Raw genomic sequence first — 21,983 nt, forward strand, 5'->3', positions numbered from 1 at the left:
CAAAGAACTCAACATCTTTGCTCTGTCATTGCAGGTTTTTTTTTAAAAAAAGAAATGCTCTCACTAAGTTGCAAATCTTTTAATTTCTAAGTCTCTTTTAAGTTGTTTATAGCTCTAAGAAACCAATTTCTAGTACTTCAAGAATGACAAAAACAAAGCAAATGTCCTTCCCATTGGTAAAAAAAGTTATTGAGACTTAAAAATGTGTGTTGTTTATTTTTAAAAAATCAATTTTGAATAAAGAATGAAATATTTTCTGAAATGTAAAAGGATGAATGCTAAATAACTGAGTGAATAAATTAATATTTAAAATGTAATTGTGGGGGTTTTTTATTTAATGTTATATATTTTATGAGAGTAAGAGCAATATAGTTAAAGCCCTAATGAGAAAAGTACAGTAACTTCTTAAATATGCCACCAGTTTCTCATATGCATAAAGTTGTCATCTTCTTTGTTGGATGATACTTGGGTTTGTTAATGAATGGTCTTTTTGACTTACTTAGCACGACACTTAAGCACACACACAACTTAAACATGCGATGAATTACTTGCCTTATTGTAACTTGTGTTTAGAAGTTTGCCTATGCATTTTCTCTCTATGTAAAATGCGTAACTTTCTACACGATACCAAAATCTGAATATATTCAACAATTATTTTTATTAAATTTCCAGTCTTTCTGTTGACAAGTAGACTCAGGACAAGGATAATAATTCTCCAAACATGAGAAAGACTTCTAATGTATTTCTTATTAGCACTACATTTTTTAATTACTGTGAGTCTACCAGGGTACTGTGATATATATTTTTTTTTAACAAGATCCATTGTCAGGGACAATTCTAAAAGTCAATGTATTTCTTCCAAATGCAACAAATTCCCTGAATGAAAGACAGATCGCAACAGGAAAATGCACTTATTGGGCACCAGAGTAACTACAGAAGAGGAAGGCACCAACAGTGGAAAAAAACACTTTCATTTTGATTAAGTCAGCCATACCTGAGACACAAATCTGTAAGAAAATCTGACTCTACTGTACCTCTTCTTCCCTATCCTTCCCTTAAGTATATGTCATCCTTATGGCAGTAAATTCTGCTCTGCTTTGATGGGCAGAATGATGCTGCTGTTATTTGAAAAACCAGAAAGGAAAATTCTCTTGTGTACTGCAAATCTATGTTGCACATTCTACATTCTTCACACTAAATAGCACGACAGCAAAAGCAACAGAGATCTACTACACAGACTGCAGGAAAGCATATGAGCCTTACAACTTTTCTTTATCAGCACAGTGTAATGGTCTTGATTACTGCAAATAAAACATTGTGCTCTCTGCTACATTTTTAAAGTAATACCTACAAAGTCTAAATTGAAAGAGATCTTAACACAACTTCATCTATATGCTAATAAAATGCATAATATAAAGTCAAAGCATACAAATAGTAGCTTGCTAGAAAGCAGACTGCTAGATTTGCTTTTATCAAATAATGTTTAAAGATTAGAAAATTTATTTATTATACATGTGTGAATGTTGTATACTTCAACACAGGAAACAGCAAAAACCGTAACAGTTTTGTAGCTAGTACTAGCAATCAGATCAGAAATGACAAAAATTAGAAATGGTCAACTTCCAGGTGAATTTATCTGTCTTGTGGGAGAGAGAAAACTGAATGCCTTAGAAATGCAGTGTAAGCAAAAGAGCTTGGCTTATTGCCGAGGTCATGGGTTGTGCTGTGTTAAAACTAGAGTAAGAAGCAACACAGCATTTTAAAAGACTAGCTGTGGCAGGCAAGAGGAAAACATTTCTGTTGAAACATTGGGGGACTTTCATTCAAGGCATTACAAATTTCATTCAGATATAATTTTATGATATTTTAACGGATTATATTAAATGAAATCTTCCTGGATTTCCCAACCCTCTTTATTTAGTTGAATTTTGTTTTTTATTTTCAGGCCTTCACAAAAGATACAGGCATTTTAACTACTTTTTTACATTTTAATTACTTTTGCACAAAATCTGTGTTAGAGCCAAATAATAAAGTTCTTGGTCAGAATTCTGTTTGAACAATGACTGAGTGAATAGGCTCTATTGCAAGTTTTCTTCACCAGGTTTCTCCCAGATTTCTGTGTTCAGTGAAAAGAGTTTGCCCCAAAAGTAAAAGAAACAGCAGAACTGGCTCTGAACCCTGCACACAAGGCAGGACCTGCCAAGAACTTCTAATGTGGAGGCCTGCAATGTTTAACCTGGCTCCCACACTCACTGTTTTGCTTTCCAGAGTCTTAACAACTTGACACATTGAAGATACCTGTTAGTAATTCTTTCACTAGCAATTATTTTCTAGACCACAGTGTAGAGCAATGCCTCTGCTAGAGCTACATTCAGGACTTTTCACTATAAAATCTAGTTCATGGAAAACACATTTTTTACAAATTTAAAAGTTAAAAATACCAATTTTTCAGTTTTCCTCAGGCCAAATCATCCTGGCGCAAAATAATTCTGCTTAATAAACATTCTTTTCAGATCAGCTTCACAGCAGCCAGACTTCCTCTTTCTGACGGTTTCTGTTTCTCTCTTTCAAAAGTAAGAATTGTCCAACTTAATTACCTTTTATTGGTTACTGCCTATATATGGGCTAATACTGTACTATACATGTTTCTAAAATACGTTTTAATGACACTGCAACTCCACTGCTTGATATCCATGCAGGTTTTTAAATGAATGGATTTTTATTGCATTTTTTTCAGACAGCCTAGATAAATAGTAAATACATTCTTAATTAATCATATATATACCATATCTGAGATGCTGGTTCCAGAGATATCAATGGATATCAATGACGATATATTTCCCAAGGCTTCAATTCCAGCATCAGTCACATTTTCACAGTAACACAGATTTAGGTAGGTCAATTCATGACATCTCAATTTAAAAAAAACCCAGAAATGTCAGCTTTCCACTTTTGTTACAGAAATGTAGTACAGTAACTACATTTTTGTAATAACCCTTGCTAAGTTTTTTTCAGGGGACCTATGAAAATAGGCACTCTAGACCTTTGATACCTAGCTTACATAGGCACTTCCAAGGATTCCACTCATAATGCATAAGCATCACAAATATTTCAAACCATGAACAGCAATCAAGTTAAATCAAAATATGGAAATGAAGGAGCTCTATTACATAAACATATTTTTTTAATTAGTTTGATGCTTGACTTTTCCCCATCTCCAAATATCTCATATCCTGCACAGGAACTTGAAAGCAACAACAGAATTCAGGACCCCACGGCTGCACCCACACACAACTACAGCTATGCAAAAAATGGTACACAGCAAATAAAGACATTGGACGTTCTGCAAATCAGCACTCACTGACCATACACGGAAAACTGAATTTTACTGGGTAAGTAAGCACCGTAAACTGTATCTTCCCCTAACCACCCCAGAAGACCTAAGAAATCTGACTCCCCAAGAAGTGCATCTGTGCTCAGAGCCTTAGGGGTAACACTCCATCATTAAAACAGAGAAGGCATTCCCTAGCTTACTAGCAAGCATGCTAAAACTATTGACAACTACTGTTACAAAAGCATAAACAGGGTCCTACTGAGAAATCTAGTAAGGAGTGGAAAGACTGACTCCAATCTTCTCTGGAGATTTACATTTATCTTTTGATTGCCAATACCAATACTCATTCTGAGGAACTGGAATCGAAGAGGTTTAGCAATAGAGTGCTTTTTGTTTGTGCAGACATGAGTATTTATTGAGTTTACAAAAAATGTGACTTACACATACTGTTCTTTTAATGCAGTTTTGTCACTGACAACCATCATTTAAGCACTTTTTTCCCCTAAAATTAAGACTTCTCAGGTTTCCATACCTATATTGATGAGTTCCCCTTTACATGATGGATCATGTTTTAAGAGATTCACAATGCCAGAAGGGACTAGTACAATTTTCTATATACAATTGGCTGTAAAATTTTACCCATTTATTAACGTACTAAGAACTTTAACATTAGAAATATACTGCAAGTCTAACCACACTAGAAGAATATTGTACTGGACTATGGTACCTTTGTGTTATTTCTGTGACAGAAGCGTCAGTGACATGAATACAATTAGTCAAATTCAGCTCTCTTAGCTTAGCTCCCGAAGAACCTTGTACAAATGGCCTTACACCTCCACCACTGATTCTAAAAGAGAAATGTAGGCAATATTTATAATATGGATTTTTTCTACTCCATACAAGTCAATATACAATTTGCATTCAGCAGGCTACACTGTAGATAATAGAAATTAATAATGGTCTTTTTAAAATAGCCTTTTAAACCCAAAAAGGAGTCAGAATAATTAATGGCTCGATTAGAAAGATGCTGCTCTTTGGAACTGCTGAAAACCAGAACTTTCTGAAAAAAAGTCTGTTGGAGATTATGAGAATTTCCATTAGTTCCAACACTCAGATATGATACCATTCCAAAAGACAGAGCTTGTAAAACATACCTAGAAAGTATCAGAACCCGTTTAAACTTTTCAGAGTAATATTTGTATCGATCTTTGTTAATTTAAGGAAATGAAATAATTTAAAGGAAAAATCATCTTCTAGCACAGAAGCAAAAGTTATAGATAGTATACGTATGTAGTATCTGTTCTGTACACATGCATGAAGAGTTAACCTGAGTTTTTCCTTGGAGTGTTTCACTTAATCAATTGCATATCTCACACATGAATCGCGAACTCATAATATACAAAAAGGTTATAAAAATTAAGTAGACAGAAAATCTTTCAGCCAAGTTGAGAGGGTTGGAGAGCTGACTACAATTTGGGTAAGTGTTTCAATACAGTTCATACCTCTGGTATGTTTAACATTACTTGTACACTTAGCTTTTCAATGCATTCCCAGTATTTCTTCTGTGTTCCTTGACAAATAAAAATTAATCCCAGAGTTCTGTAGGACAGAATCATGCTTTGGCTTGCACATTTTGCTGCAGCACAAAGAATCACTGCAAATCCCGAAGTCCTAGAAACATATGGGTAAGAATAGCACTACTAATAAAACAATAAAGTGAACAGAGCCTCATTGTGTGACCACAAGCTACAGATGAAGCTATAATTCATAAAGTGTTAGTAATCACTCTGCAACAATTCAACCACTGTGGAAGTTTTGGTGTTATTTCACAGTGTAGTTGGTTTTCATTCAGGATAGATAAATCTAAGAAATATACCTTCAGAATAATTAATTTGCATAAAGTCTGTAAGGAATGCAGAGCCTGGCAATACAGTCAACTGAATTAAAAAAAAAAAATATATTCTGTAACTACACTGGGCTTGAGGGCTGAAATAGCCACGTTACAACTTTTGAAATAATTGTGCTGTGAATACACATGCTAGTTTCTCTAGTCAGCTGATTAACTGTATAAGAACACAGGGCACACACTGCTTTATCATACATGAAGATAATATACCTAAACTGGGAAAATGTGCCAAGGGTATGAGCCACCACATTGCCCCTGTCCCCTTTTAGACACCTTTTTACTTACATCTCTATTATTTCTTAATTCTAATAATCATGATCTGTAAATTTTCTTTCTTCATTTTTCACATGTAGTCAAATACTTCCTGTAATTTAAGAATTCTGAATTATTAGATTTGCTCTTTCTGTCCCTTTCATTTCTCAAAAAATTTTCCATATGACTAAGTTAGAAAAATGTAGATTCTTGGACTAAGATAAAATGTCAATGAAAAAAAAGGAAACTGATGAAAAGCACTAAGATGGCTAAGCATTTCAAAATCTGTTCTTAAGATTCTACCACCAGTATGGCACTTCCCTTGATTTCTATGAGAAATTCCTAAATATTTCTAACTCACAATATAAACTTTTATAGCAACACATTGTCCACATAAAAGAAACATAAATACTAACAATTCCCCTTTTGTAGTTTCATATCTCTTGAGAGAAATGCTTTACCAAGTTCAGATGTGTTACAATCTATAACTTTGTTAATGCTGAAACTTTTACAAGTGTCTGCAAAAGCAATAAAATAAGTAAGTACAGAGTTTTACAATAGCTTTACAACTGCATAAAAAGTTTTGTTAAGGTAATTCAGCAGTTCTTTAGCAATAGAGAGAGTAGACACATGTGCAAACACACTCACAGCCCAAGATTTGGCTAGCAGACTGGAAAATCCAGCCTTCTAAATGTTAAACCAGAAAATGCAGGCAGCTGTCCCATCTGCCCAGCTGAACTACCAACACGATGTCATGGCATTACTCCAGCACTTCTCAGCGCATCTACACGCAATGTTATCAGATTTTTATACAGCATCAACAGGCACAAAAAGTACTTTAGTTACACATTAAAGAAGAATCCCTAAAACTACACATGTCATCAGAAATTTTAAGATAAGCAGCAATTCTAGCTTCTTTGCATTATTTTATAGGTCTGTTGATTTTGAAATGTTTAGAGGTTTTGCTTTCCCTGTTCCCTCCCACCCTTGACTCCATCACTGTGCCGCAAAATGGGAAACAAGATTGCAGCTTTGGAAGCCCTTTCATTTGTCTTTGTTTGTATTGATACATGACGCACCTGAAGAGGAAAACAGTCTTCACATAAAATATATACTTCCTCTACAACATAAATTACAATGTTGTCTTGGTAATTTTAAAAAATTGGCAGTTTTGTTTACATCTTAGTACTAGATAGTTAAAAACTATTATTTTAATATGCACAAAATTAAACAATATCCAAATTTTAATAAACTTGTGGTACTGGAATTGTCTTTGGTTATCGTTTTAATCTTCTTTGTAGCCACATTCCAGTACTAAAATATGCCATGGCTATTAAGTAATGTTACATCTACAGTTAATTTTTTTGCTTGAACTGGAGTAATAACAAATGGGTTTTTGAAAACATGATACAAGAACAAAAACCAACTTGAATAAAATATTTTTGAAAATGTTAAGATAGATGTATTAACTTTCTAAGAATTTATTTTTAAAACTGAAAGATGTGTTAACAGGACTTATTACGAGTATAATTAACTTTACTAAAATTCCTTTGCAGTGGTTTACAGAAATCTGAATGTGATATAGTACCTTATGCAGTCTGCTACATTCAGTACAAGAATATGCTTCAGTAGTGAAATCATCTTAAGACCAGCATCTGTAATCTTCTGGCAATCAGCCATATGATTGTGCCTGATGTACGGGCAGCATTTACTCATCAACTTGAAACTTAAATCAGTAATTTGGTTATTCCGTGTTGAAATACATAAAGATGCAAGTTAACACATCTGAGATACGTTAAGGGCCTGATCCAAACACCCACTGAAACCAGCTGAAACGTTTACTTCAAATTATATGGATGAATTTTAAAAATACATCATCCTAATAATTTTCTGAATTATTATACTAACCTTCAATGCTGACCTTGACAAGTTTACATTCAGCAAGGACTTTAAAAGTTGTATCAGAAAGATGTGAAGAGTCAAGAAAGACAACAGACATTATCTGTTGGCATTTTTCAACCAAAGCCTTTGAAGGGAAAAAGGTGAAATAAAATATTCATATACCTATGCTGTCAACAAAAGATCAGCAAATATTCTGCATATAATACCAAATGTTACAATTTCAAACACATAGTTATAATCCATTTTAACAGTAACTTCTAGGCAGTGAGCGGTATATAAACTACTGAAATTCCCCATATATTTATTATGTTCGGGAACACGAGAAAAAGAAGTAGGTAATTGGAGACATTAAATATGGCAGACACCCGAGACAGTGATCTAGTTAACAATCACTTTCAAAGAAGCCTGAAAATTCTTTTTTGATGGGCAAAATCAGTAGCAGAATGCTGTTTCCATATGTTATATTTGCTTTAACACTGAAAAAACTGAAAAACTCCCATTTATAAACTGGAAGACCATAATTCAGCCATACCCATGTAGCAAAAGAAGACAAAACAACTGAAATTTTCCGAAAGTGACTGCAAGGGAGCAAGATTTATAGACGTAATTAGAAAATAGTTTTAAAATAGTTTTCGGGGAGAAATTTTCCCCTTAAATTGTACCTACCTGCATAACTTTCTTTAAAGTCAGTTGAGAGGATAACACAGTTCCAACAGCAGAAAATTTCTCAAAGTACAGATTTATTTTAAATTTCTTACTTGAATACATCTGTCTGTAAGAGTTGGCATTTTGTTGATTAGCAAATCTTGAATCCTACTGCAGCCATTGGCAATATTTCTGAAGCCATCAACTGAAATCTAAGTAAGAAATAAAACATTTATGTCTTAGCTAAACTAACAAAAACAATACAGGAAAGGCTTGAGATATTTTCAATACTTTAAAATCATAGGTACCTAGACAGGTACTAAAACAAGAAATGCATTAATCCCATTAAAAGAAAAACAGACACATGAGGTATACATATTATCCTGCAATTTTAACAACACAATCCAAATCCAGGATCTGTTCCAAAAATGTGTTTACTAAGCAAGGAAGAGTAAGGCATAACAATTTCTACAGTCCACACCATTTATGAGAGTAGCAATGAATGTCATTGTCACATCCTTCTACCTTTGTTTTCCCAACCTTATGAGGTATTCACACATGGCAGATGTTCACATCTAGGTTGAAGCAAGGTTTGACTGTGGTAAAATTATCTTCATTGTTTTTTCCAGATCCATAGTAAAATATGTGTTAAATTCAGATGAGATACAAAGATCCTATGCAATCACAATAACATGGAGCTCGTTTACAGAATCCTTCATGTAGGACCACGTCACCAACTCTGCATACTCTAACAGAGCAATATTCAGTGAAAGTATGAATGGACAGATGGCCCTGTCAATTCAGTTTATTCCCTTTATCACTCCAGGGAGTGACTCCAGAGAGTCAGTTCTTCAACTGCCCAAATTCAATAGATGTCAGTTCACTCTTGGGCATACAAAGTAGTTCCTTTGACATATGAATCTTGTGTAAAGTACAGGACAGTTTCCTTTTAGCCCCACGTTCTACAGACAACATGGATATCAACAATTTTTTTTGCAAACTTTGGGTTCTTTTTCCATGTGAGATTTTATTTCATGAACTGAGTATCTGACTTTAAGGTATAATCAAGGCAGGCCGTCTTTTCTTTTCTGGCATAATGCCCCATCTTTTAACTTACAGCCAGGTTGGCTTGCTTTTTATTTTGAGGCTGGAGTGGCCTTTTAAACAGATTCTTTATAAATTCTTTTAAATATTTTGATGTTAAATGTCTTGTGTCTCCTTCTTAAGGGATTGTGGCACTCTTTGCACTTTTTCCCTTGTGCAGGGGGGTGTCAGCGCTAGAGGGGAACTGGCTACATGTCAGTCAAATGTGTTCTTGGGCTTAAAGTATTTGTGCAGGTCTCATGTTGAGACAGACAGAATATGGTGTGGTTCATGACACACACTGGCACCGTTAGCACTGTGGATACAAATAGTCCCATGTGTTTCAAGCTCAGGGCAAGTGTAGCATGAACGTTTTTCCTACGGTGGGTCTGTAACAGCCTGCAAAATGACAGAATGAAAATCCTACCATCAAAATAACTATAGGAAATATTTTACATGTAATGCATGGCAATATAAATCCTATCAACTACTCTCTGTCAGCTGTCTGTGTTCAAGGTCAGGTCTGACATGGTGCAACTGTGCAACCCTGGATCAGGCTCCTCTGAAAACAGCTATATTCTAAGAAAGAGCTGAAGAAGGAAAAAGAGCAAAATCTTGCGGGGCAGGAGGGAAGGCTGCAGAAAAGGATTATACAGAAAGATAGCCCTCTTGTAACCACAAGCTGGTCAGAGCTTGTAGAGCGTGTTGGTGCACTTCAGGCTCTCACACTCTCTCCAACTGAGATTCTCCAACTGTCTTCTGGACAAAAGGACACCGTGACTTTGGGAATGTGGTTGATGTGGGTAACACATCAGTGAGGAACTGCAGATAGTAGTGCAGATCTCACCCATCAGCATGGACAGGTTGGATTTGCCCACCCTAAATGACTGCAAAACAACCAGTACTAGTGTAGGGCTACTATGGCAAAGGCAGTCCTCTTTTCAACTGGTAGTGATCACCAGAAGGTAAAATGTTGGCATGGAAAGATGCGTGCTAGTTCTCAGGACAGAATATGAAATTCAGTTGTCCAAATTCTCCAGTTTTGTACTCACTATTGGTATATGTAATGTAGGACAACGTAATCCTATCTCCAGTTTCCTCAGCCCCAAACCTCCCGTCTGTATGAAAGGGATTAGCTTAAATTGCTTACATCACACAAGCAGCTGCCTGAGGGAGATATTGGGAAATCTCCATTCTCTGCTGGTCAAGAAGCAGTAATTGCTTTAACATGGCATGATCAAGTCATTCAAGAGTTTACCTAACCCTGCAACAGGCCTCCTCATTGTTGGCTCTCAAGCAGCGCAACAGAAGACAGCACATTTCTACAACACACCCCAAGTAGTTTAATATGATAAAGTGAAACAAATCACGCCCTAGAAATTTCAGTTTGAGAGGTGAATTTCTGGTAATTGAGTCTTGTTCTTGGTCCATATACTACAAAGAGCAAACCATTCCCAAGAGGAAAGAGGATATGTTACATCATACAGTTTGTTGTAATACATGGTAATAACACTGTCCATTATAATCTGAACATGATGCCTTTTCAAAAGAAGACTGAGGTTTTCACACTTCTAAAAAATCAGCCACAGTTTTTTAAACCATTTGAATATGCTTTAGCTATTATGACAGTAGAATTTCCCCCTGTAACTGCTGAACAGATTTGCTATAATGAGAAGGAACAGTCATTCAAAAGCCGAGATAGTGCAGAAGATACAATATTCAGCTATGCTTATTGTTCAAACTGAAGAGATTTTGTAAGACTCAGTTGAAATACATGCATCAGTTGTAACCAACTACAACTTACTCCTATGACTGCTAATCAAAGGAATGTATGGGGCTTAATGGAGCCTGCTGCCCATTGCTCTTGGGATTTTGTTTTTATCGTGAACACATTGTTAACTGTTAAGAGCAGCTACCTAAGTTGGTGATCACAGTTAGATACAGAGAGTAGGAATACAAGATCCCTCGTGCCCAGGTACATAAAATTCAGATGCAAATACAATTAAATGATGGATCTTAGTTACATTACATTACTTGTTGCTTTGGCCAAGATTTTAAAAATATCACTGAAAAAAACTAAATGCAGACTTCGGAGCCTAGTTTTAAGCTCCTGACTTTGCAAATTTAGCCTTTGAGCTGAGCAGTAAGATAAATATTTGTGGGACTTACAGGTTGTTCTGATAATTGTAGAAGAGGAATCACAGTTGAGAGGACTTTAAAATCAGGTAAATAGGTAGGAAAAATGCTAAGTCAAGAACGTGCCAATAATACTGATAATGATTTAAAAAACAGACTGCAAATGCTAAAGCCTTTTTTTACACCACTGAAATTAGGAATATAACTGAGGTGTCTATGTTAGACAATTATGAAACCTGGGATCTACATATAGCAAACAAAGAGCAAGATCCCAAGACAGGTCAGACCTGAAAAAGTCTGAATCACCTTTGGAGACCTCTCTCCCTCTCTAATTGTTATATAGATAAATTAAGGTAATTTTCTAGGCACTACCTTAGGTTAGACGCCTAAAATTAAGTGCAATTCCCATTCTCAAAAGGATAGATAGTAGGTAGCAGGTAATCAGATCAAACTCAACAACGTTGAGGGACAGAAGTAGCATATCTGTTTCTGGAATTCAGTAATGATTGCATAATGTTAACTGCAGTCTAAAGGACTTTTAATCTCCTTGTCTGGAAAAACACTGTTTGCTTAATGTAAGCATTTGATACCACAAATAGCAGCAATTTAGTGTTTTCCTCCACGCAAGCCAAAAACAATTATACTGAAGCAGCTAATAATACCCCTGCACAGATTGTTTCAAATTTTTTTCACTAGAAAGTTTTTTAACTTAAAGCTGGATAATGAATCTCAGGCATCAGGTTGAGAAAGTTCCAGGGTGAAACATGCATTCAGATAAGATTCAATTAAGTTAGTCAACATTTAGATGCTGCTGCAATATCATATGTATTTCTCTTACTTTCCTTTATTCCTAGAACAGTAAAATCTTAATCTTGAATTTATTTTCTAAAGCCCCTATGGATTATCTATGAAACTTTAGGCACCCTTGAAGATAAGGTGTACAAACATGAAATTTTGTGCACGTTTTAGTAAAACAATTGCTTTCTCAACTCACTTGGAATTTCAATGTTTAACAGATTGCCTCAAGAGTGAACAGCTTGACCCAAGAATCAATGTTAGGATACATACGGAATTTAATACTGCATTCTTCGCCCTGGATCAGTAAAATCCCACTTAAACCTCCTTCTTCAAACCAATTGTGAGAGAGGATATTTTGAAGGTTATTGTGAGTCTTAGATCCTATAAAATTCTGCAAAACAGACTTTTCCTGCATGACTCAATAAGATCATTTTATAAATGTATTCTTTTTCTTCCATGTACAGGATCAGAAGTCAATGCAATGATTATATACAAAATATAATTTCTTGTCTGTGAGGAGTTTTCAGTCTAATACGTAAATGACTGATTTGGGTGTTTTTCTTAACTTTATGCTAGTATACTGTGATCTGAAATGAACGGACATCAAAACAAACATGGAGAAAATCACAGCTAAAGGTTTTTCCCCATAGATTTAAAAAATAAATGATGAAATACTTGTAAGAATGTCAAAATCCATTTAGTTTCACCTTTTTATAGTTTCTTAATTCCAAAGAATAGGAACACACAGAATTTTTAGTCAGGTTTTGGCTTATTTGCTACACATACAGTACTGCTTTAAAATTCTTTCTTTCTCCCCCTGAACCGATTGCATTTGTGCAATCAACCCTCTAAGGCAGAATATTGTCTGCAGCACAGAAGGGATTTTGAAGAAACACTGTTTTGTGATTCTAGTATTGTCAATGCACTATGAGTGCAGAAACTTGAAACTCAGTGTTCAGGATTGAGGAGGTACTTTTGTGGTGCACAAGGGGCTATCTTTTTTTTATTTATTCTGTGTTTGTCAAGAATGATAAAATTAATTGTGACATCCAGTCAGATGTTTGGCACATTACATTGATGGCTTGCCTCCACATGTTATTTTTCTTTTAATTTTCCACTGTCCAAAACAAGCTTATATTAACATAGTCATGAATTAGCATATTTCTAAAAATATAGAACAGTGCATGTGTAACTTATAATAAAGTATTCTTCAGTTACACAAGTTTGTACTCAGGAAATGTAAACAATAAGTCCTCTTCTTCAGTAAATAAAGAATATGGCTCAGATTTTGTCCCCAGGTGATGGATCCTTTTTGCTGCTTGATATGTCTGAAGAAGCCAGAATTTGACAGTAGCTGCCAAAAATGAGAATTCTCCCAATGAAGCCAGAGCAGGAGGAACTCAGATAGTGAAACTGGTGAAGCCTATGCATTTGCTAATAGCTTCTCTGACATCCCCACAAACGCTGCAGGATGTCAAGAAGTGAAAGGGTCAAACTGCTTTTTCCCAGCAGCTTGTGATCTCTTATCCAGCTGTTGTAAACTACAGCTCTAATACCTCTTGGGCCAGAATAGTTCCAGTCTGAAAAGCACCCATAGATATTGGCACCAAAAATAAAAAGTCAACTTCTTTGCAAATCTCCGTGTTTCTAATTTAACTGAAAATATCTCTCAGCAAACTGTTCTAGTTGTATAATCTCAATCTAATATGTCAGTAAATGACATGTAATTGCTTTATACCATTCCGTCTTTTCAGTTTTGTGTCTAATGCAGAAAATTTTCCACCAATACTGTTCAGCTGCAGAAGCAGGACAAAGAAATCTTACGCTTTCTAGGTAACTCTCTGAGAATATCAATGGTGTAATAGGACACCTTCTGAGCATGACATAAGAGAATCTCTGTATTTTTATGAAATTATCTTGAAACTCGTTAATGAAAATATTTACCAACCGTGTCATAAAGACACAACCTTAATTACTGAGATCTTATGCAAAAATCCCCTACCTACAATTCATCCACTATTATTATCATGTATTAATATAATAGTCACAGGAAAGACTGCCTGGTTTTATGACAATGGACTAGAAAATGTGTGCTTAATTCTTAGTTTTTTGCCTAACTATGTTTTAACAAGCTATTTAAATGCCCTGGTCCTCAAGTTGCCACTCGCAAAATCATTAGCATAATCACCCACTTTACAGATGGGCTTTCTAAACAGATGTTCAAATCCTATAGTAGTAATGGTAATATAAGAACTCATATAAAAAGAACTGTAATGTTAAAATGAAGGAAAAAACAGGAAACATGAAAAAACAGGAAAAATATATATTCTATAGAATATATATTCTGTTCTATAGAACACTTTTTAGCATAAGTTAAATGTTTATACTATAGCTTCACTACATTTTTCTAACTAATTTTGAAACATTAGCCTTACAGAAGTTCCCTTTGGTTTAGTTCATCCAATGGTGGGGGGGGGGGGGGGCGGGGAGAATTCTGTCTTATTAAAATGCTTTCTGCAACAGTGATGCAATTTGATACTCTTTTTGGTTTTAACTGTTTACTTAAGTACTCAGTCATAATCATTAACCACTGTTCCAGAATTGTAGGGAAACCCAAAATGGAGGAAGCTGTGGAATCCCTTTCAGAGCTCTCGAATACGCTGGTGAGCAAACCCCCTTTCCTCTGGAAAGGGGAGGATTGTGGTTTTCGATGATGATCACTTTTCTCTGACTACTATTAGATCATGCTTTCTAGAGGCAGATCCTTACAGCTCATTATTACACTTCTGAACAAGTAGGAATGTTGCTTTTGGAAAAAATAACCAATTACTGGCATTTTGAAAAAGTAACTCAGAGGTAGGTCGTTCTTAACTTTCCTCTAACCTCAGCCCTCATTTCAAATTTCACACTGTCACTGCATAATAGTCTCAGCATGATTCTCAGGAACAAGAAACAGACACAGTGAAGAGCAGTCAGAACAGGACTGTTGCCCTATCTACCTTCATCCTTGGTTCTGAAAAGGTTTTGTTAGATGGAAAGTTAAACTGTTACATTCCTCAGATTCCATCTCTTTATCATTTCATGTGTATTCTGTAATTTGGAGAATCTTCTCAGTTTATACAGAAATATATGTAGGAGTCTTTATTAAAACACTGGCAGACTTTTAGTGCCTTACAGTTTGGCACTTCATATTGCTTTTGAAGTATGTTTCAAGATACAGTATATATTTGAAAGTTTCTAAAATAGTACCATATTCTAAAACCTTGGTTTTCTTTAGAAGTTTAGTAGGAGACTACGATAATCCAAAATATTAACTATTTTTAGATTGCAGTTATGAATACTACTTCAATTTATATATTAAACCATTGTAAAATAGTAACAAAAGTTCACTTTTTAATTAATTTCCTTCTCAGGAAATCAAATGTAAATTCATAGTTTTCCAGTGCAGAGTGGCTTTTATTTTTTTGATATCTTAGTAAAAACTGCATTTTCAAAGTTCCTGATTTAAAATCCTAACTAATCATGACATAGAATTAGTCTATTTATGGCTACAGAAAGCAAGCCTTGTTCTCATTATGCAGTAAGTACTAGCTGTTTATAGATCTGACAGTTTGCTGGAAGTGATCCAAACCTATAGTGCTATTATTCCTTAGTAAAATTTAAACAGCTGTAGTCATGTAATTCAAAACCCTGGAAGTCTGCTGCAGTGCTTGTTCTACTTCAGTATACCATGAATGCAGGATGCAGCCAGTCATATAAAGGAGTCTCTTCTTCACAGAATGAAAGAAAGACGTGAACTACAAACCTGAATGCAACCTGAAAGGTCCAAATAGATGAGCTTGTGACAGCCTCTTCCAGAGCCCAGGTACAGTAAACCTTTGTCTGTGAATTTTCTGCAGTGAGCTAAACTCAGATACTGTAAATTGGGGAAGCTGCTTTGCAAAAAAACAAAATAGAGAGCAAATTATTACAAGGGTATGTTACAGAATCAAAAGAACACAAAATACCATAGTTAAAGTATTCTTAAAATTACTGTAAAGAAAAGATGCTTGATATGAAATAGAACTATCTCCTTGCTGAAGTTTGAAAGTCCCTTTCTTCTGCTGCAATTTTTTCTCTGCTCCTTGTATTGCAAATAGTGCTGGGGAATAGCACTATCATACAACATATTTCACCATATGAAAACAGTAACATTTTAAAGTTATCTCAAATAACGGCAAAAGCATACTTTTTTAATTAACTGGGATTTTTGTGTACATACTGTGAAAGCTAATAGACTTTTCAGTATAAGTTTGCTGGACTGACTTTGCCATTGATTTTACAAACAGTGCCTGCTGGAAATGAAAACCAGAACTCTATCAAAGGATGTTAAAAGCATAAATGTACCGTTACAGCTTCTCAAGTCATATAATTATTTAGAAGAGTACTATTAAAAGAATCTGAAAAATTGAAAGAGATACAAAAGGGAATTATCCAAAAGGGAATCATCCAATGTTAGGTTTTGATCAGTTCTTTTGGAAAATATTTCTTTATACTAAACATTAGTTAAAAGAAAGCAAACTGTGTAAATGGAAAATGTTAATCAACAGCATTTTGTAAAAGCAAGAATCTATACTCCGAATATACTTAAGTTCTGCAGCTTTGGTTTATAACATACTGAAAACTATTCATTTTGTTGAACTACATTTCTAACTGGAATAAATAACAATTGCCACAAGCACCACAAATGAAAGCATACAGAAAATCAAAACCTAGAATTAGGACCTACTGCTCTGGTAGACATTTAGTTGTAGGGATATAGTCATGCAGTTCTGCAAGTCAGCAAAAGCAGGCATTTTGAAGAAAGATGGGAACACCCACTGAGGAGCTGACTGCTTAAGGAGTGGCATACATTTTTGGAACTGACTTTATACTTTCAGTATAGAGTGGGGAAACATGCTAACTTGAACTGAACACAAAAAAAAGAGATAGGAAGCTGGAAAAGAATGTTATCGTAAAAAAAAGGATAATACAAAAATATGAAGAAATTAAATGTAAGGTTACATTTCATGAAAAAAAAAAAACAAGAGAGACAACGTGCATCAGAACCAGATATTAGAATGTAAGGGCATGTTTTTGTGGTGCATTTTTTTAAAATGTAAACATTTAATTCATATTAAATACAGAAATAGAAGTATCCTTCTTTGTAGAAGCATATGCTTTTTTGCATTTTAGTGACATATTCCACAGAAATGAGTGGGGAAAATCAAACTCAGACTACACTTCCACATTTATCCGACAAAATAGATGATAATAAATTAAGAGACTGTTTTTTATACACTGGCAGTTCTGAGTCTTTTTAAAGTATATGTTGCTACAAGGTTGCACAACTTAAGAGACAGGGAAGCCTTTCTTACCGCATTTTGAAGACTGTGATCAAAACCTTCCAATACTCTTGAATAGACACTAACTTTCTTTACAGGTCATATGACCCATTTTTCTGACCTAGGAATTTTAACACATGCCGCCTTCTGCCATTTTTAAAGTGACAGCTTTCTTAAAACTTAAGCTTGAGCACACAGACTACTAAAAATCCTTGTTTTGTGTTACAGCTAAATTCTGCAGGAATTCTGTCATACCGGTTTTTCAATCAATTTTGGCATCAGCAATCTCAGGATCATTGTTTTAAAGCAATCTGACAAAATCACCTTCTGACATTTACTCCTGATAGACAATATTCATGTCTACCATATGCAACAGAACTTTTCAGAGGGAAATTGTAGCTGATGATCTGCGTTGTGTAATACGGAGGTTAAAATGTTTGTATAGAACAGTAGGAGAGAATCAAAAATGACCAGTTTTGAGCATACTCAGCCTACACTTCGCTTGTTCCTTGTTCTAATAACGGACACCTGATATACAATAGCAAACTTCACATGCAGTATTATGAAATGCAATACTGCAATACTGCCACCTCTAAGAACTTTGTATTAGTTACCTTGTTACACAGGACCCGTGGTGAGTTAATGCTTTTGAGATGGCATGTGAAAAGTTTATGAAATTTGTCTGCTATCAAAATCTTCACAGGACAGCAACTTTTTGTACATCCCCATAATCTCAGAAACAATGAGCTTTGCTTTTTGTCCAAAAATTATCAATAAAACCAGTGGCCTCTTACAGTTTTATATCAGAAGCATCATGTGTGACTGGGAGAATTTCTTATTAACAAGGTACAAGTTAACTGCAAAATATATTTTGTCAGTGGAGAATTTTTTGGTTTTGTTCTAAACATTTTATTGCATTGAAAGCTTCACCTACTCTGGAGAATTCTTTCTTGGGTACATGCTATTTATGCATCAAAAGAAATGGACAGTTCTGACTTCTGGTGGCAACAGCATGCTCAGGGAACCAGAATAACATACACTGAGATTACCTATAGAACAGCCGTTCCAAACTTCAATACAAATATATGAAAATTTAAAAAGACAAAATATCAGCCAACATGGAGAAAACACAGATTATGACAAGAATAATACTGATGAAGAGATGAGTGGTAAGATTGGAGACACTAAATGGAAAAGTTTGCCGAAACAAATATTAATTATATAAGGATATGGCATTATAGACTGAGAAAAACAAAAGTCAAAATGTATTATGCAAATGCAAAAGAAAAACATGTTTCTGGACTTTGTGGGGCTGCTGCTGGAAGGAAGACATTAGTTTTCCTCATAGGAAAGAGAACCAATGTACAACTATCTTCAAATCTATATACATCTTTGTGACGGCTGCTATTGCGGACCAGCATGCCTCTTTTCCTTTATGGCAGCTTTTAATGCAGCAATTCTACCTACCAGGCAGACTTCGAGTCTCATGGAGGGAAACATCTAAAGCAGGAATGAGAGACCTCTGTAAGAATGTAAATTATCTGCCTTCAGCTCACTGACCTTCCAAATAAGAGTTTGGAATAACTCTTTCTTTTGCAGTTGTCACACTAGGCCTTGGCTTACACAATACATCTATCCACAAGCCTCTCTTGCAAAAATAAATTTTTAAGAACATATCTAACTTGCAAACTTCTTGCATCATCATGAGTAACTGGACATGCCCAAGAAATTTTTGGCTAGCATGTTCTTTTAAAAGTTTCTGTAAAAATCTGTGAAATATATAGCGTAATCTAGTGTATATTTTTAATTATACTAGAAAGAGAAAAGAATTGCTATCTAAGTCAAATGTATGGGGCATTTTTCATTTTGTATAGCAGACAGAATCCTGTAAATCACTCAAAAAGAGTATTTCTACTACATATGCCTCCGAGTTTCCTGCAAGATTAAAAGAAACACACTTTTGTATTTCTGTTTAATTTTACCTTGACAATAGTTGTAGTGTTCCATTAGTAATATCTGTATAAGACAGATTTAAATAGAGAAGAGCTCTGCAACTTTCTGATATGAGTCTCACTGATTCATCCTGAATAAAAGGTATTCCAGAAGTACATTAAAATTATATTTGTATTAATTTATCTTACGTTTTTATGCAGAGTAACAAGGGAAAAAAACATGAATAAGTATCCTTAAATCATCATAATTTTTATACATCACAGCCATTTTCTTTGGAAGCCTCAAACTAGAATACTGAGAAAACACATGATGCTACTGTTACTCGCTTGAAGTATGGTAATTTTAACATTCCAATTCAAGGAAACGTTATACACGACACAGTCCTACAGAGCACAGGGGACTTTTCACATGATTGAAGGTTAGCACACGTTTACATATTTTGCTAAACCAAAATTCTTGTTAGCCAGTCCTGGTATCTAAAACCACCGGTGAATTTTCTCCATAAACTCTGGTACACTTCTTTAACCAGTAATATCATTTACAAAATGCTTCCTGTTTAGTGCTACCCTCTAGGTGGAACATTAGATTTGAGTAATTATAAGGCTTCCATGTTTTATTGACCTGCAAAAGTGGTACTACCTATACTGTTCTATATATCATCCCATTAGAATATAATGGGAACAAATCTCCTAGTAAGGAGAATATTTCACAGTAAATGCCAATATAATAGAAAGGCAAAAAGTCAGCACTTATATATGGAAATGTAATTGCTGAGTGTGTATCTTTTGCCATGTTTTGGTCACCTTTTTACTATTTCAGTTATCAGGCAAAATGACCATCAGAATATCTGGAAATTCAATACCAATCAACTTTAAAGATGCCAGTTTGTGCTTTTGAAATATATTCCTGCAACAAAGGATTTGTGAGAGGTGATATCATTAAAATAAGTATGTTGACAGAAGATAACCGTAACCTGAAGAGAACTGAAGGCATAGGGAGTGGTGAGAAAGCACTGGGGGGATAGCATGATGGGGAAAACTCTGATATCTTCCATGTGAAAGCAGCACAAGCAGGGGTCCATCTCACGTGTCTGAATGCAAACACTTGTAGCCTGGGAATCAACCAGTAGGGATCAAAGTCCATGCACAGGTGCAGAGCTACGATTTCATTGGGATTCCAGAGATGCAAAGGGGTAGCACACACAACTGGAGGGCTGCAATGAATGGTTACGGAATATTTAGGAATGACAGCCCAGGAAGGTGAGGACAGGTTGCACTCTATGCAAAGTTATGCCTAAATGCATGGAGCTTTGCCTTGGAATGGGTGACAAGTCAGTTGAGAGCTTATTTGTAAGGATTACAGGATAGACTTGTGAGGATTACATTGTGGTAGGTATCTGCTACAGACTGCTTGACCAAGAAAAGAAGGTAGATGAAACCTTCTTTGGGCAGCTGAAGGAAGCCTTACAGTTGCCTACCCTGGTTACTCATGAGAGACTTTAGCCACTCTGATATCTGCTGGAAGAACAATATGACTGGGGGCGAACAATCCAGGAGAATTCTACAGTGTGCTGAAGACAATTTCTTGATCCAGGTGACTGACGAGTGGTCTAGGGAACATGTTCTTCTGTACTTGTTTCACAAACAAGGAAAAACTGGTCAAGGATGTGAAGAACTAGAGTGGCTTTGGTTACTGCAACCACGAAAATGAGGAGTTTAAAATCCTGAGAGAAGAAACTTGGACAAATTGTAGAAGAAAAAGCCTGAACTTGAGAGCAGATTTTGGCTTGTTTAGGGATCTGCTTAACAGGATCTTGTGGTAAACAGCCCTGGAGGGCAAAGGGGCCCAGGAGAGTTGGCTGATCTTCAAGGCCAAGGTATTCAATGACATTTTTGCCTTAGTTTTTACTGCTAAGGCTTGTCTTAAGGCTTCCCAGGTGCCTCCCAGGAGCCTACTAGCAGAGTCTGTGGGAGTGAAGCAATATCTATGGTAGAAGACGATAATGTCAGGGAGGACCTGAGGAAATGGGACAAGAGAGGATGCATCCAAGAGTACTAAGAAAGCTGTCTCTTGTCACTAAGGCAATAGTTTTCTATGATGAAATTACTGGATCTAGAGATAAGGGGAGAAAAGTGGCTGTGGTGTATCTTGTCTTCAGCAAGGCCTTCAACACAGGCCACAGTATCTTTTATAGCCAAATTGGTAAGATACAGGCTAGATAAGTGGACTTCAAGGTGAGTGAAAATTTGTCCGGACTGCCAGGCCAAAGGGTTGTCACCAATGCTGCTAAGTCCCATTGGTGACTTGTGGCAACAACTGGCATTCCTCAAGGGTCAATATGGGGACCAGTACTGTTAAATGTCTTTATAAATTGTTTGGATGATAGGAACAGAGTACATTCTCAGCAAATTCACAAATTACTCCAAACTGACGGGAGTGTCAATACACTGGAGGCTAGAACTGCTATTCAGAGACATTTAGTCTGGAAAAATGGGCTGACAAACTTCATGAAGTTCAACAAAGGCAAATGCAAAGTACTGCATCTGGGATTAAATAACCCCATGCATCAGTACAGTCTAAACACTGGACAGAAAGCAGCTATCAAACACAT

The 21,983-nt window shown here is 35.6% G+C and overlaps 1 protein-coding gene across 1 annotated transcript in view; it reads right to left on the reverse strand.

The window, feature by feature from the left end:
* Positions 1-21,983, reverse strand: part of FBXL13 (F-box and leucine rich repeat protein 13) — an 89,781-nt gene that overhangs the window by 28,382 nt on the left and 39,416 nt on the right. Inside the window, 7 exon segments of the mRNA XM_059816014.1 lie at positions 2,786-2,912; positions 4,062-4,181; positions 7,081-7,243; positions 7,401-7,518; positions 8,153-8,251; positions 15,862-15,991; positions 19,402-19,502. Coding sequence (XP_059671997.1) covers positions 2,786-2,912; positions 4,062-4,181; positions 7,081-7,243; positions 7,401-7,518; positions 8,153-8,251; positions 15,862-15,991; positions 19,402-19,502 — 858 coding nt within the window.

This window comes from Gavia stellata, chromosome 4, assembly GCF_030936135.1.
Source record: "Gavia stellata isolate bGavSte3 chromosome 4, bGavSte3.hap2, whole genome shotgun sequence".
In the NCBI taxonomy this organism is placed as follows: Eukaryota; Metazoa; Chordata; class Aves; order Gaviiformes; family Gaviidae; genus Gavia; species Gavia stellata.